This window comes from Oryctolagus cuniculus, chromosome 13, assembly GCF_964237555.1.
Source record: "Oryctolagus cuniculus chromosome 13, mOryCun1.1, whole genome shotgun sequence".
NCBI classification, from domain to species: Eukaryota; Metazoa; Chordata; class Mammalia; order Lagomorpha; family Leporidae; genus Oryctolagus; species Oryctolagus cuniculus.
In genome coordinates this window covers 66,799,423-66,814,484 of record NC_091444.1, presented here as the reverse complement: position 1 = coordinate 66,814,484, position 15,062 = coordinate 66,799,423, and the positions used below count along the sequence as shown (strand labels likewise).

At 38.8% G+C, this 15,062-nt stretch overlaps 1 protein-coding gene across 3 annotated transcripts in view; it reads left to right on the top strand.

Moving 5' to 3' along the window:
- Positions 1–15,062, top strand: part of AHCTF1 (AT-hook containing transcription factor 1) — a 78,066-nt gene that overhangs the window by 19,658 nt on the left and 43,346 nt on the right. For all 3 annotated transcript variants that reach the window (XM_008268157.4, XM_017347697.3, XM_070055630.1), the window contains exons 4-11: positions 301–481; positions 5,107–5,314; positions 6,461–6,577; positions 10,785–10,869; positions 11,826–11,976; positions 13,243–13,375; positions 13,465–13,646; positions 14,384–14,445. In XM_008268157.4, the coding sequence (XP_008266379.3) occupies positions 301–481; positions 5,107–5,314; positions 6,461–6,577; positions 10,785–10,869; positions 11,826–11,976; positions 13,243–13,375; positions 13,465–13,646; positions 14,384–14,445 (1,119 nt within the window). The remainder of the gene's footprint in view (positions 1–300; positions 482–5,106; positions 5,315–6,460; positions 6,578–10,784; positions 10,870–11,825; positions 11,977–13,242; positions 13,376–13,464; positions 13,647–14,383; positions 14,446–15,062) is intronic.

Below are 15,062 nucleotides of genomic sequence, written 5' to 3'. Positions count from 1 at the left end.
TAATTACATGTAATTCAATATCAAAGGATTATCATGAACGATGTATAATGAGCTCTCGGTAGACATCATTTATTATTCCAGCTACATGATTTTTAATATATTGAAATAATAGTATAGTTCACAATATATCTGAAGTTTCATTATGTGTGAATTCCGAAGTATTAGAATTTATGATTCTATATTTGATAATTTAAAATCTGTTTAACTCCATATTTTCTTTATTAAGCTGTTAAAGTGTTAAGTGTTAAAGTGTTTTTGCACTTTAGAGATGAAAAGTGAATCATATATTCTGCTTTCTAGGTAACAGCTATTGAACCTATAATCAATCATGGAGGAGCCAGCGCAAGCACTCAGCATTTACACCCAAGTCTGCGGTGGCTTTTTGGTGTGGCAGCTGTGGTAACTGATGTTGGACAGATCCTTCTTATTGATCTGTGTTTGGATGATTTGTCATGCAGTCAGAATGAGATAGAGGCATCAGGTAATTTGTCATTTCTTACTTGAAATCAATTAAAGCACTTGCATGTTCTGATGCAATGGATTGTTTTTTTAAAAAAAGTTAAAACTTTTTGTATAGAAAATTGTTACGTGTCTGTTTTAGTGTCTTCACCTAGGCACTGTGGTAATATAGGTCTTGACAAAATAAGGATATTGATTACTTATATACAATTATATACTTAAGATCTATTCTTAAATAATGTCAGAGGTCTAAAGACTAAAATCTTTATTGCTTATCAGTATAAACTTACCCAGCTGTATAGAATGTAATACAGTGTTTTTGGCATACTGTTTATGTTGCTATGGTAAGAACAGGATAGAAATAAAATAACTTAATAGGAATTAGCATAATGGAAAGTTTTCTTACAAATAATATCATAAAACAGAATTAATGCAGCCGGCGCCACAGCTCACTAGGCTAATCCTCCGCCTGCGGCACCAGCACCCCGGGTTCTAGTCCTGGTCGGGGTGCCGTATTCTGTCCCCGTTGCTCCTCTTCCAGTCCAGCTCTCTGCTGTGGCCCAGGAGTGCAGTGGAGGATGGCCCAGGTCCTTGGGCCCTGCACCCCATGGGAGACCAGGAGGAAGCACCTGGCTCCTGGCTTCGGATCGGCGCAGTGTGCCGGCCACAACGCACCGGCCATAGCGGCCACTTGGGAGGTGAACCAACGGAAAAAGGAAGACCTCTCTCTTTCTCACTCTCTCACTCTCTCACTCTCTCACTCTCTCACTCTCTCACTGTCTAACTCTGCCTGTCAAACAAACAAACAAAAAAAATAGAATTAGTGCAATTCAAAGTAAAGACAGATATGTTTTCTGTTTTAAGTGGTTATATGCATAAATACACTTTTCAGGTGCTTCATTTTAAATGAGATTATTGATTGGTTTATGTAGAAAGGAAGGGCTGACCTGAAAGCCCTATAGAACCTGTTTTATTGTAAATTTTAAGAGAGGTACCATTTGACCCTGAACCTTTGAGGACCTTCTTTTTTCCAAGATAAATTTATTTAGTTTTCATTTTTAAACACAAGATTAATTTATTTGAAAGGCAGACTGATAGAGACAGAGGGAGAAATGAGGAGTTTTTTGATCTGCTGCATTTGGCCTAGTGATTAAGATCTTTACATCCCTTACCTGGGATCAGGTGTTGATTTACTCCAAATTCCAGCTTCTGCTAATGCTTAGACTGGGATGCAGCAGGTGATGGCCCAAGTGGTTGGGTCTTTACTACCCACACTAGCATCCTGGGTTGAGTTCTCATCTTCCAGCTTTTTATCCCTTTTGGGGAGTGGAACCAGCAGATGAGAGTGTGGTTTCTTCTCTCTGTCCCCTCTTCATTGCTGATCCTCTCTGCCTCTCTCTGTCTCCTTTTTTTTTTGAAGGCAGTTAGAGTGAGTAGTGGGGTGATTGGTGGTGGGGATTGACAGGGACCTTCCATCTGCTGACTTACTTCACAGATGGCTCCAATGGCTCCAGGTGAAACCAGGAGCCCAGAACTCCATCCTGGTCTCCATGTGGGTATTCTCCACTGCTTTCCAAGGCACGTTAACAGGGAGCTGGGTGGGAAATGGAGTAGCCAGGATTCAAACTGGTGCTCTGACATGAAGCAGGTGGTGTCTTAACTTGCTGGCACCACAGAGCTGGCCCCTCAGATTTTTATTTTTTATGTATTTGAAAGGCAGAGTTACATAGAGAGAAATCGATCTCCATCTGCTAATTCATTCCCCAAATGGCTGCAACGGACAGGTCTGGGCCAGGCTGAAGCCAGGAACCCAGAGCTTCCAGGTCTCCCATATGGGTTCAGGAGCCCAAGCATTTGGGCCAACTTTTACTGCTTTCCCAGGTGTATTAGCAGGGAGCCAGATCAGAAGTAGAGCAGCTGGGTCTTGAACCAGTCCCCATTTGGGATGCCCGCATCTCAGGCAGAGGCTTAACCTGCTGTGCCATAATGCTGGGCCCCCCTCAAAATTTTTTAAAAAAGTCATCTCTTGGACTTCCCAGAAAATAATACACACACTATGTAAAATATATATTAATTGGTTGTATTGTTATCAGCAAAGCTTCCAGTCAAAAGCAGGCTATTAATAGTTAAGTTTTGGGGGAGTAAAAAGTTATATTTGGGATTTTGATTGCTGCACAGGGGGAGGCAGTCCTAACCTCATTATTCAAGAGTCAGCTGAAACTGTTCCATTTATTGATATAGTTGTATGAATCATTTTTTCCTTAAGGGCTGCAAAATGATGATTTTTTAAAAAAAAATTAATTTGAGAGGTAAGAGACAACTAGAGCGAGCTCCCTCTACTGGCTCACTCCCCAGATTTGCACAAAGATTGGGGCCGGGCCATTTTGAAGTAGGTATCCAGGAACTCAATCTAAGTCTCTTGTGTGGATGGTAGGGATTTAACCAAAGTGATTACCTGCTGTTTCTCAGGTCCACAGTAGCGGTAAGCTGGAATTATGGGCACCTCAACTGGCATCTTTTTTTTTTTTTTTTTTTTTTTTTTTGACAGGCAGAGTGGACAGTGAGAGAGAGAGAGAGAAAGGTCTTCCTTTGCCGTTGGTTCACCCTCCAATGGCCGCCGCGGCCGGCACACTGCGGCCGGTGCACCGCGCTGATCTGATGGCAGGAGCCAGGTGCTTCTCCTGGTCTCCCATGGGGTGCAGGGCCCAAGCACTTGGGCCATCCTCCACTGCACTCCCTGGCCACAGCAGAGAGCTGGCCTGGAAGAGGGGCAACCGGGACAGGATCTGGTGCCCCGACTGGGACTAGAACCCGGTGTGCCGGCGCTGCAAGGCAGAGGATTAGCCTAATGAGCTGCGGCGCCAGCCTCAACTGGCATCTTAACCATTACATCAAATGCCTGTACCCAGGGCTGGCATTAGGGCATAGTGTATAAACCCACCACCTGCAGTGTTGGCATCCCATGTGGACACTGATTCGAGTCCTGGATGCTCCATTTCCTATTCAGCTCCCTGCTAATGGCCTGGGAAAAGCAGTGGAAGATGACCCAAGTGCTTGGGCCCCTGCATCCTCGTGGGAGAGACCCAGATGGAGCTTCTGGCTCTGGACTGTGGCTTGGCCCAGCCCTAGCCATTGTGCCCATCTGGTGAGTGAACCATTGGATGAAAGATCTTTCTCTATTTCTCTATCTCTTCCTCTTTCTGTAACTCTGACTTTCAATAAATAAAGACATTTTTTTAAAAATGCCTACTCAGGCCGGTGCCATGGCTCATTAGGCTAATCCTCCGCCTGCGGTGCCGGAACCCCGGGTTCTAGTCCTGGTCGGGGCACCGGAATCTGTCCTGGTTGCTCCTCTTCCAGTCCAGCTCTCTGCTGTGGCCCCGGAAGGCGGTGGAGGATGGCACAAGTGCTTGGGCCGTGCACCTGCATGGGAGACCAGGAGAGGCTCCTGGCTCCTGGCTTCAGATCAGCACAGTGCGCTGGCCGCAGCGCGCCAGCCGCAGCAGCCATTGAGGAGTGAACCAACGGAAAAGGAAGACCTTTCTCTCTCTCTCTCTCACTCTCACTCTCACTCTCACTCTCTCACTCCTCTCACTCTTACTCTCACTGTCTAACTCTGCCTGTCAAAAAAAAAAAAAAAAGCCTACTCTCCAAATGATTTATTTTTCAGTCTGTCAACATGAAGACACACTTTCTCATTATATAGAACTGTTTGGTTATCTCGACATACAGTTTGTACAGAAGAGGCAGGATATTTACTATAAGTACTTATTTTCAGAATCAGAAGTTGATACTGAGTATACTTCCTGGTTCAATTAGATCTTTTGTAAGGGGAGGACTTCGCCCCCATCTTTTTGTTTATATATATTTTTTAAAATATGATCTCATGAGATTTAACATACTTAGTGTGTTTCATTTATTTTCATGGTTTTTAAGATTTTAGTTATTTGAGAGATAGTATTATAGTCGGAGGGAGAAACGGAGAGAAAGGTATTCCATCCGTTGATTTACTCCCCAAATGGCTGCAACTGCTAGAACTCTGCCAATCCGAGGCCAGGAGCTTCTTCTGGGTCTTCTATGCAAGTACAGGGCCCCAGGCTCTTGGGCTATCTTCTGCTGCTTTCCCAGGCCATAGTAGAGAGCTGGATTGGAAGAGGAGCAGCTGGAAGTTGAACTGGCGCCCATATGGAATGCTGGCACCGCAGATGGATGATTAACCTACTGCGCCACAGCACCGGCCCCTTCTAGATTTCTGGTATGAGCTATACCAGGATCATCTTAACATATCTCCTACTTGAGACTTGGAATCAGCCATTCCTTCAAGGAAAGTAGTTAGATTGTAGTTCTAAACTTGAATTAAATAATCATCTTTATTTCTGAAATGTAACGAAGTTGTATATCCACTTAAAGATTCTGATTTAGATAATATTTGAGATGGACTTAGTTTTTCGAGTTGATCCAATTAAACATTTTTAGAATTATCCCATTAAGTAGATAAGAGTATCTTTCTGCTTCAGCATGCTTTATCACTAATTTTTAAATTGCTTCTATTTAATCAATACAGTTGATTCCATTTGTGGATTGAGTATGGATGACGTATTTGTTTTAATACATATTTATGTTGTTACTATTAATTTTTGTTTTCAGACCTTGAAGTTGTAACAGGTATCCCAGCTGAAGTACCACACATCAGAGAAAGTGTGATGAGAGAAGGGCGCCATTTATGTTTCCAGTTAGTAAGCCCATCAGGAACAAGCATTTCAACTCTTAGTTACATCAACAGGACAAATCAGCTTGCTGTAGGTTTTTCTGATGGCTATCTAGCACTTTGGAATATGAAAAGCATGAAAAGAGAGTAAGTATAACTTTTTTTCCTTAGTTGATTACTGGCAGTTTCTTTTTGAGTACAACAGCGAGTTATGAATATTTGAAAATTGGCATAATGTGAAAAGGATAGGGTAGTGGTAATTTTTCATTGCATTAAAGTATAACTTGATTTTGTAAAGAATTCACTTAACACATAAATTTTGGTTGTTTCTTTCAGTGTTTATATTGCAGTTATGCTGTACCAAGTGCTAATAAATTATTGATTGTATTATGTAAAGATTAATTAATTGTATATGTTCTTTCAGAAGTATTTTTCCCTCTTATCTGTAAAGCAGCAGTTTAATAAAGTGTTCTCAATTGACAGAAACAATTTTTGAAAATCAAAGTTGTAAAATACTTGTTGTAAAATGTCTGTCATCCCGCAACTATAATTATATTGAAGCTTTTAGTCTTTATAGTTAAAATTGCCTATAAATATTGAACAAAGCAGAAAAGCATTAAGCGCTGTTAAGAGTTAAGTAAAGGTCTGCTTGGCTTTTTAGCTGTCTATTTGTAGCCGTCTAATTGTTTCTCTCTTTTTTTTAATCCTCCAAGTCATGTTGCTATATTTTCTTGAGTAATTTATCTTTTAGAAAGTTGATTTCAACTCTCTTTGCTATTAATCTTTTAGCAGCTCTTGTCTTGGAATTTCTTTTAAAGGAGTACCCAAAGTGGTACCAAAGTACCACTGATATCTCTTGGCTAATGTGCTTTTTAAGGAGTTCATGGGAACTCTTCAGTTTCTAACTTGTACTCTGTTTTAGTAGTGAAGAAACTGACTCTAACCTTAAGTAGCTGAGATGGAGTGTTGTAGCAGTGTTTGATCTCTTTGTAAGCTACTGCTTATTGGGAGTAGTACAATGTGATTGATGTACATGGATGTGATTTTTGATTACTAACTCACCCAAAAATGTGTATGTACTTTAGTAACTCTAACCCTTCCCATTTCTACATGGCCTTTGTCTTTCTTGCTCTGTGCATTTTTGAAGATGACTTGACCATGCCCCTCAAATGATGTAATTTTAGGAATTATAAATGATTGCTTAACCTAGATTCTCACATGAAGACCTCTCTTTTCCTTTATGATAAGATTGTAACTTGAAAATACGAGCTATGCTGATTTTTCATGTTTTAGGTATTACACACAATTAGAAGGTGGCAGAGTTCCTGTATATGCTGTTACTTTTCAAGAACCTGAAAATGATCCTCGTAATTGCTGTTACTTGTGGGCCGTTCAGTCTACACAAGATAGGTAAGTGTGATACATGTGGTTTAAAAAAAATTGTCAAAAGTGAACTAATTTCTTCCAGAAAGCTTTGTACTATGTTATTTCTTTAGTGAAAGTAGTATAGTTCTTTCAGTGAATGGTAGTTGAAATTATTAAAAAAAAATGATTCTTATGTTTGAATAATTCTGAAATGTCACTAAGAAGTTAGGCTTACTTGACTTATTCAGATGTTTTTTCAAAAGTAAGTCAATATGGTTAAGTCAGCAACCTCTTGTTAGGCAATTTTTTTTTAAGATTATTTATTGGAGAGGCAGAGAGAGAGAGAGAGATCTTCCATCCACTGGCTCACTCCCCAGGTGGCCTCAATGGCCAGAGCTGCACTGATCCAAAGCCAGGAGCTTCCTTGGGTCTCCCACACCGGTGCAGGGGCCCAAGGACTTGGGCCATCTTCTGCTTTCCCAGGCCATAGTAGAGAGCTGGATGGGAAGCGGAGCATCCAGGACTCAACCACTGCCCATATGGAATGCCAGCAGTTTAGGCGGCAGTTTTACTCACTACGCCACAGCTCCAGCTCCAGTTAGGCAATTTTTATGGCCTTATGCCTCTAAGAACATCTTTTCTCATTTAAAATGTCATTCCTTTTCCTATTTCTGTTATATGTGCCTCACTCTTCTTTTTATTTATCCTCACTCTGTTCTGTAGTCACCCTCTTCACCTTTCATATTCTTACTAATCTTTCCCTGTCATAAGCTCTGATTTTGTTGCAGCATATGACTAATAAGAATTCTTTCAACTTAATTTCCAACTGATTAAGCATGTGCATTCCTAATGCTGGAAAAATACAAGTAAAGTAGTTATTTTTGATGCTTAGTTCTTTCTTTGGTGATGAAACAGTTAGGCTTGTGGTATAAATGATCTCAATAACTTACTGTTACTAGTACTATCTTTTCCCAAGACCATCATATGTCAAGTTCTTGGTGACTGAACTGTGATCATTTTGGATCTTTGTGTTGGGTATATCCCCACCTTTTTTTTTTTTTTTTTTTTGGACAGGTAGAGTTATAGACAGAGCGAGAGACAGAGAGGTCTTACTTCTTCTGGTTGACTCCCCCAAATGGCCGCTACAGCCAGCACTGCACCAATCCGAAGCCAGGATCTAGGTGCTTCTTCCTGGTCTCCCATACGGGTGCAGGGGCCCAAGCACTTGGGCCATCCTCCACTGCCCTCCTGGGCCACAGCAGAGAGCTGGACTGGAAGAGGAGCAACTGGGACTAGAAATATGGGATGCCAGCGCCACAGGCGCAAGATTAACCAAATGAGCCATGGCACCTGCCCCTATATTCCCACTTTTATGTTATGTCTAAGCCTACACTGTAGTGAGTCAGTGGATGAAGAATTGGTTTACCACATTTGAAATTTGTCAGTCCTGGAGAAAATTGAAATGATAATACAGAAACAGCTACTGAGCTCTCCTATTGAATTGTATCCATAGTCCTATACATTTGGTTGTAGTGTGGCCTAGTACCAGCTTGAGAGATGTGATTCAGGAAGGCCCTGTGGAGTGGGGTTTGAGGGAGAACATGGATTGAAACAATTATATTCCATTTCTTTTTCCTTTCAGTGCTGTTGCTTAGGATAAGTTTTATAAATTATTGCTTCTCTGTGTTTTGTTTGTTTGGTGTTTGATTTGTTTTACTTTTTCTAGATTTTTGACACTAAAGTCTAAAAAGCGTTCGCTCTTAGATTATTTGGGACCATGGCAAATAAGTCTGCATTCATGTTTACCGTACAACTCTTGGTTTTACAGATTTACTAATTTTTTTTAAAAATTGTGTGTATATGATGCCCACTCTGTCCTTAATCATTAAGCTATCTGAATTTTCCTTCCGATTTTTAAAAATATTCTGTGAACTATGTTTTTGAGGTTGTTTTCAGAATTGTATATGTATTCTAAGGACATGAAACACAGTTTTAAATATGAGCAGGGTAGTGTTTTCTGCTTTTCTTACAGTTGTGTGTTAATATTCACTTATCTTTGTTATCGACAACACATTGATTAATTAGCATATGGGTACAATGCTTTAATGCTTTTAAAATCACTTTAGTACTTTTTACCTTATTTTAATAGGATAAGTTTAATGTGGTTTATAGTTTGGATTCTTTATTCCTAAATGACTTATTTTGGATTTGTCACAATAATTGATACAAGATTGTTTTGAGATCTGGTATATATGTCTATTTGATTAGGACCCTTAAATTAATGGGTCATACACCTCTTTGAGAATGTGGTGATAGATATGGTATATATTTGTGTGTAAATGTGTATATACATAAAAAAAATGTAAGTAAGTATTATATACAATTTAAAGGAGTTCACAGGCTGCCCTATGCTTACAGAAAGATCCATGAGTCAGAAATCCTGCTTTCAGTCACTTAATTTCCTTAACAACAGTATGTGCTATTACAATGCCTATTCTCTCCCCCATGCCTCCCATTAAATCTTGTAGCACCTAGTTATGAAAATCAGATTAAAATAAAAAATTTAGTTTATAAGTCCAAATTGGGAAAACAGTTGGAGTGATCTTTTTTTCCCCATCCAGGTGATCATTTGAGGAAAAATTTAAAAAGAGGAAAAGGAATAATCACTGTAGAGTTAATGTACCAACCATAAATTTACCTTAAATTGTTAATGTAGTATTTCCTCAGTTATAATAAAAGTCACATTTCCTTTTGTATGATCAGAAAGAAGGATGAAAATGACTGGTGGGTGTTCCCTTTAATGTTGATTGTATTTGTAGTCTATCTGGTTGACCATTTGGGTTTATGGCCCGGGTATCTTCAGTGCATCAGTAACTCTTCTAAGGAATATAGCAACCTGTTAGATATAAAAATTTCTTTTCTAAAGCTTATGCTCCAGTGAGAGAGAGATAGTTGTAAATAAACAGACTAGGATAAATATTTAATATAATTTCAGGTAATGATGTTAATAAATGAAGAAAATCATCTGGAAAAGAGGCTATTTAGAATATGGTAGACTATAACGAACTGTTTTAGGTAATATAGCTATCTTTAGATAGTGTAGAGTCAAAAAGATTGGGATGGGCCGGCGCCACGGCTCACTTGGCTAATCCTCTGCCTGCGGCACTGGCACCCCAGGTTCTAGTCCCGGTTGGGGCGCTGGATTCTGTCCCTGTTGCTACTCATTCAGTCCAGCTCTCTGCTGTGGCCCGGGAAGGCAGTGGAGGATGGCCCAAGTGCTTGGGCCCTGCCACCCGCATGGGAGACCAGGAGGAAGCACCTGGCTTTTGGCTTTGGATCAGCGCAATGCGCCTGCTGTAGCAGGCATTTGGGGGGTGAACTAACGGAAAAAGGAAGACCTTTCTCTCTATCTCTCTTTCACTGTCTAACTCTGCCTGTCAAAAAAAAAAAAAAAAAAAAGATTGGTATGAAGGGCAGGGAAGGGTGCGAGCCCTTGGAAGATCTGTTGGGAATGGTACCCAGGTCTTAGTAAAATGTCTCAAAGAACACCAAGACCAGTAAAGGTAGAGGACAGAGCAGTCATATAAGAGCACAGAAACGCAGAACTAGTCTGGATGTATGGATATGTGGGCCAGGATATTAAAGTGTTTGAATTTGGTGTGGCTGCCTCAGACCAGTTAAGTCAGTTTCTCCTGTGAAGACCTAAGCATTGGTATTTTTTTCTAATCTCTAGTGAATCTCATATTTTATGGTGTAGCTATCTATCATCCTGGTGGTCCAGAGCATCAGCTTGAGTTGAAGTGGAAGCATAACAAGATGAAGGGAAAACCAAGAAGGAGGAACAGAGATTATGTTGTCCCTTAAGGAAGGCTCTCTGTAATTGCCATGTTATAATTCTGCTTATATCCCATTGGCTAGAATTTGGCTACAGGGCCACTGTACTTAACTGCAAAGAAAGCTGGGACATATAGTTTATACATTTATTGTGCATATGTCTAAATAAAATATACCTATTGAAGGAGGACTGTTGAGAAAGAGTATTGAGTCTCTGCCCTTAATTAGAATGAATTTTTAAAGAAGTTGTTGTTTCAAGGGACTTCATTTTGTGAAAATAACCAATAAAACTGAATTCTTCTCAACCTTAGTTTTGTCACATTGCATGCAACCTAAGTTAATTTGGAAAGGAAGAGATGTGTAACCTTAATATGATGTCTAGTGTGTGTCTTCAGTTAATTTCATATGTTTCTTTCAGTGAAGGGGATGTTTTAAGCTTGCATCTGCTTCAGCTCGCCTTTGGTGATAGAAAGTGTTTGGCATCAGGACAAATCTTATATGAGGTAAATTGTAATATGGGTTTGTTTGTTTTATTTGGAAAACAAGAGAGAGATTTTCCATCCACTGATTCATCTGCAACATCCAGATCTGAGCCGGGGTAAAGCCAGAAGTCCAAACTTACTCTGAGTCTCTCAAAAGGGTGTCAGAAAGTCAACTATTGGGGCCATCAACTATTGCCTTCCTATGTGCATTAGCAGGAAACTGGATCATAAATGGAGGCAGGCTTCAATCCCAGGTACTCCAGTATGGGATGTGGGCATCCCAAGAAGTGGCTTAACCATCCTGTGCCACAGCGCCTGCTCCTGGAATATGACTTTATATGAGCCATTTAGTTCATTGTTTTCCTGTTTTAAGTGTATTTTCTTTGTTTTAGGATGTGGAAAGTTCTTATATTCAAGTTAATACTGTATTTGTAGTATAGTATTTTACCAAGGTAGTACTTGTAACTTCTCTGGGTATCATTTTCTTCTAAAATAGAGGAATTGGATTGACTGCTCAAGCTTGTATCCTAATTGGCACCCAGGAAAAATAATCCTACTTTTTTGCTCTAACACATCAAACAGTTAGCCATAGGATGCCTTTAAGAGGGTATATACATCTAGACTTTCAGATAACTACCTATGTTTTTCTGGCTGAATTCCTAAGAAATGATAGGATGCTACTGGGAGCCATATTTTGCCAGCCCTTATCTCCCTGACTATAGAAGAGAGTTTCTTCACCTAGTTTTTGAGGGATATATATATATAGATGGATTTCAGGAACTCCATATAGACCAACTTGAACTATGTGTGCAATTGATTTTCCATGATTTGTTTCTTTTTCTGTGATTTGTTTCTTCAACCTAATATTTATATTTTCTTTGTATTGTGTGTTAAATCTTTAAATTTGGAGAATGTTTAATTTTAGAATGACCTTTTATTTAGAATCCTTTTAAGATTGTGTATCTCTTATGTTACAGGGGTTAGAGTATTGTGAAGAAAGATACACACTGGACCTGACAGGTGGCATGTTTCCTTTGAGGGGACAGACTAGTAATACCAAATTGTTGGGATGCCAGAGTATAGAGAAATTTAGATCTCATGGTGACAGGGAAGAAGCCATGAATGAAGGTTGGTTTAATGTGCTATAACTGTTTCTTGTAAAGTCTTGACTTAAGATTTATCATAATTTAAGATTTATGACAGCTCCTGGTTTCTAGAGTTTATATTCCTGACAGTTAAAATGGAGTACTAATTATAAAACTTAGGTCTTTGTAGATACAGGTCTGTAAGAGATACTAGTATTTCTTGTTCTTTACATTACTATATAGAACTCAAAAACCGAATTAGTTAGGGAAATGAAGGATCCTTATATTTTAATCTAGCTCTCAAGGTGTACAAAGATAGCCTCTCTTCTTTCTTAGTGTGAACAGTTTCTGGATGTTTCCCTCTGGGTTTAAGCGCCTTTCTGTTTTTGATGGGTAGATGGTACCATGTCAAATATGCCACATGATTGCCTTGAATTTTTTTTTCTGTCTCCCTTTCTTAAAAAGCATAATAAAGTTGCATAGGTTTTCACATCCAGCATTGGTTCAAATTCCAGCCCTATTACTAATTGTGACCTTTGACAAATTATTTAACATTTCTCAGCCCTTATTCTATAAGTATAATTGAGGGATCCTCTTGCAAAGGGTGATTGTAAGGATTAATTGAGATGCTATTAGAGGCTCATTCAGTTCTGGAACTGCTTACCAGGGCCTTGATTATATTTGTGTTTCTGTTGGGATTCACTCTGTCCTATTTCCCACCAGTGAGCCAGTTAAGCATGTTTAAACAGCTTGTCACATATTCTCTCCCCTCATTCATATCTTTTTCTGTTTCTCATTAGTAGTATCTCAGATTTATACTTTCCTCTTCCCCTGTTGATGTTTCTTACTCTATTCCTGTCTTTCCATTCCACAGTCACCATCCAGGTAGTCTGTATTTCCCTTCACTGTATAGTTAAATCATTCCTTTTCAACCCCCATTCCTCTGAAGAATTAAGCCTTAATGTCAAGACATGCCTATGTACTATCCTTTGGAGAGTATTCATTCAAATAATTTTCTGCTTTCTACCTACATTGCTTCAAGTTACCAAGTTCTTTACTGAAAATGAGCTAGAGTTTAATTTTCATAATGAGTACTTTTTAAAATGATCTTAAAATAGAGAAACACTCAAGATACAAGTAAATGCATCTCTTACACACCAATGATAGAAATATATCTTAACAAACCAAATGAAATATGAATTAAGATTCTTGGTTTATGAGAAAAATCTACATCTCTACAAAAATAATTCTGTAGGGATGATTTTATTTTGCGATTTTATATTCCATTAAAATTTTTTTTTTCTTTCAGCCCTATCTCCTGACACTAGTGTTTCAGTTTTTACCTGGCAAGTGAATGTTTATGGACAGGGAAAACCTTCTATTTATTTGGGACTTTTTGACATAAATCGTTGGTATCATGCTCAAATGCCAGATTCATTAAGGTATATATTCTTTTCTATTTTCTCACTCTTTGTCTGGTTTTTATATAGAGCTGATCAATGACCTAGTAATTTATGATATTTTCTTTTAGATCTGGAGAATATCTACATAATTGCTCTTATTTTGCTCTGTGGTCTTTGGACTCTGTTATAAGTAGGAGTTCTCCACATTACATCTTGGATATATTGGTACATGAGAGAAGTTTAAGTCGAGGAGTTCCTCCTACATATCCACCTCCTGAGCAGTTTTTTAACCCAAGTGCTTATAATTTTGGTATGTATTTTGTATTTTGGTATGTATATCTTTTGTGAGAATTAATATACAAGAGTATGTACATGTGTGTATTTGTAGTTTACACACAAAGTGAGATCTGTTCAAAGCACAATCTTGTTAATATATGGATAACTGGAAATAAATTTGATACATGTAATGAGGAATTTAATACTTAATTGTTTAATAAAGAAATTGCTACTATTTTGAATTTATAAGAAACGATGTTAACTATTTCACATCTAACACATTTATAATAAGGGTTGTTATTGATTCTTAGTGTGAAAATACCTGGAAAAGTTTATTTTAGTCCTTTTTTTTTTTAAGATTTATTTATTTATTTATTTGAAAGAGTTACAGACAGGGAGAGAGAAAGAGTGAGAAACTCTTCCATCTGCTGATTCACTCCCCAGATGGTGCAACTGCCTACCCCCAGAACTTCTTCCAGGTCTCCCACATGGATGGCAGGGTCCCAAGTACTTGAGCCATCTTCCACTGCTTTTCCCAGTCTAGGGAATTGGATTGACAGATCACCTGGAACATGAACTGGCGCCAACGCCACAGGTGGTAGTTTTATTTACTATGTCATAACACCGGTCCTTGGAAAAGTTAATTTAAAAATTTGTTCTTTATGATTGAACCTTCGCTAGCCATCTAATTTTAGGACATAATTTGTTGTTTTAAGCAGTTTACATATATGTAAGTGAGGTTTTTTATAATCTTCATTACTATTTTTTTAGATGCCACTTGTTTGTTAAACTCAGGAGTTGTTCATATAACTTGCACTGGCTTTCAAAAGGAGGTAAGTAACAGCAGTGTAGACTGTTATTTGAACTGAAGTCAGATCTTGGAATATACTTGATTCATGGATTTAAACTTCAATGTTAATTATATAAACTACCATTTGAGCTTAAATGGTAGCTTCTCCTAGTTTTGAGATTAATATCACTTAGTATTGATAGTCTGCCAGAGGAAGCATTGGGATGTTTTTAGCAGCTTTATGTAGATGCTAGCTACTTAATAGCTAGGAAGTGAATAGGTCAATGCTTACCATGTCCTTTTTTTTTTTTTTTTAATTTTTATTTATTTGAAAGGTAGTGACAGAGATCTTCCATGTGCTGGTTCACTCCTTGATGGCTGCAATGGCTGGGGCTGGGCCAGTCTGAAACCAAGAGCCTGAATCTCCATCTGGGTCTCCCATGTGGGTGGCAGGGGCCCAAGAACTTGGACCATCTTCCACTGCTTTCCCAGGTGCATTATCAGGGAGCTGGATCAGAAACATAGCAGCCAGTACTCAAAACTGGTGCTTTGATACAGGATCCCAGCATTGTGGGCAGTGACTTAATCTGCTGCACCACAACACATGGCCAACCACATCCTTTTTTATCCTTCTTAGTTCTCTTCAGAGAGCTTACAAAG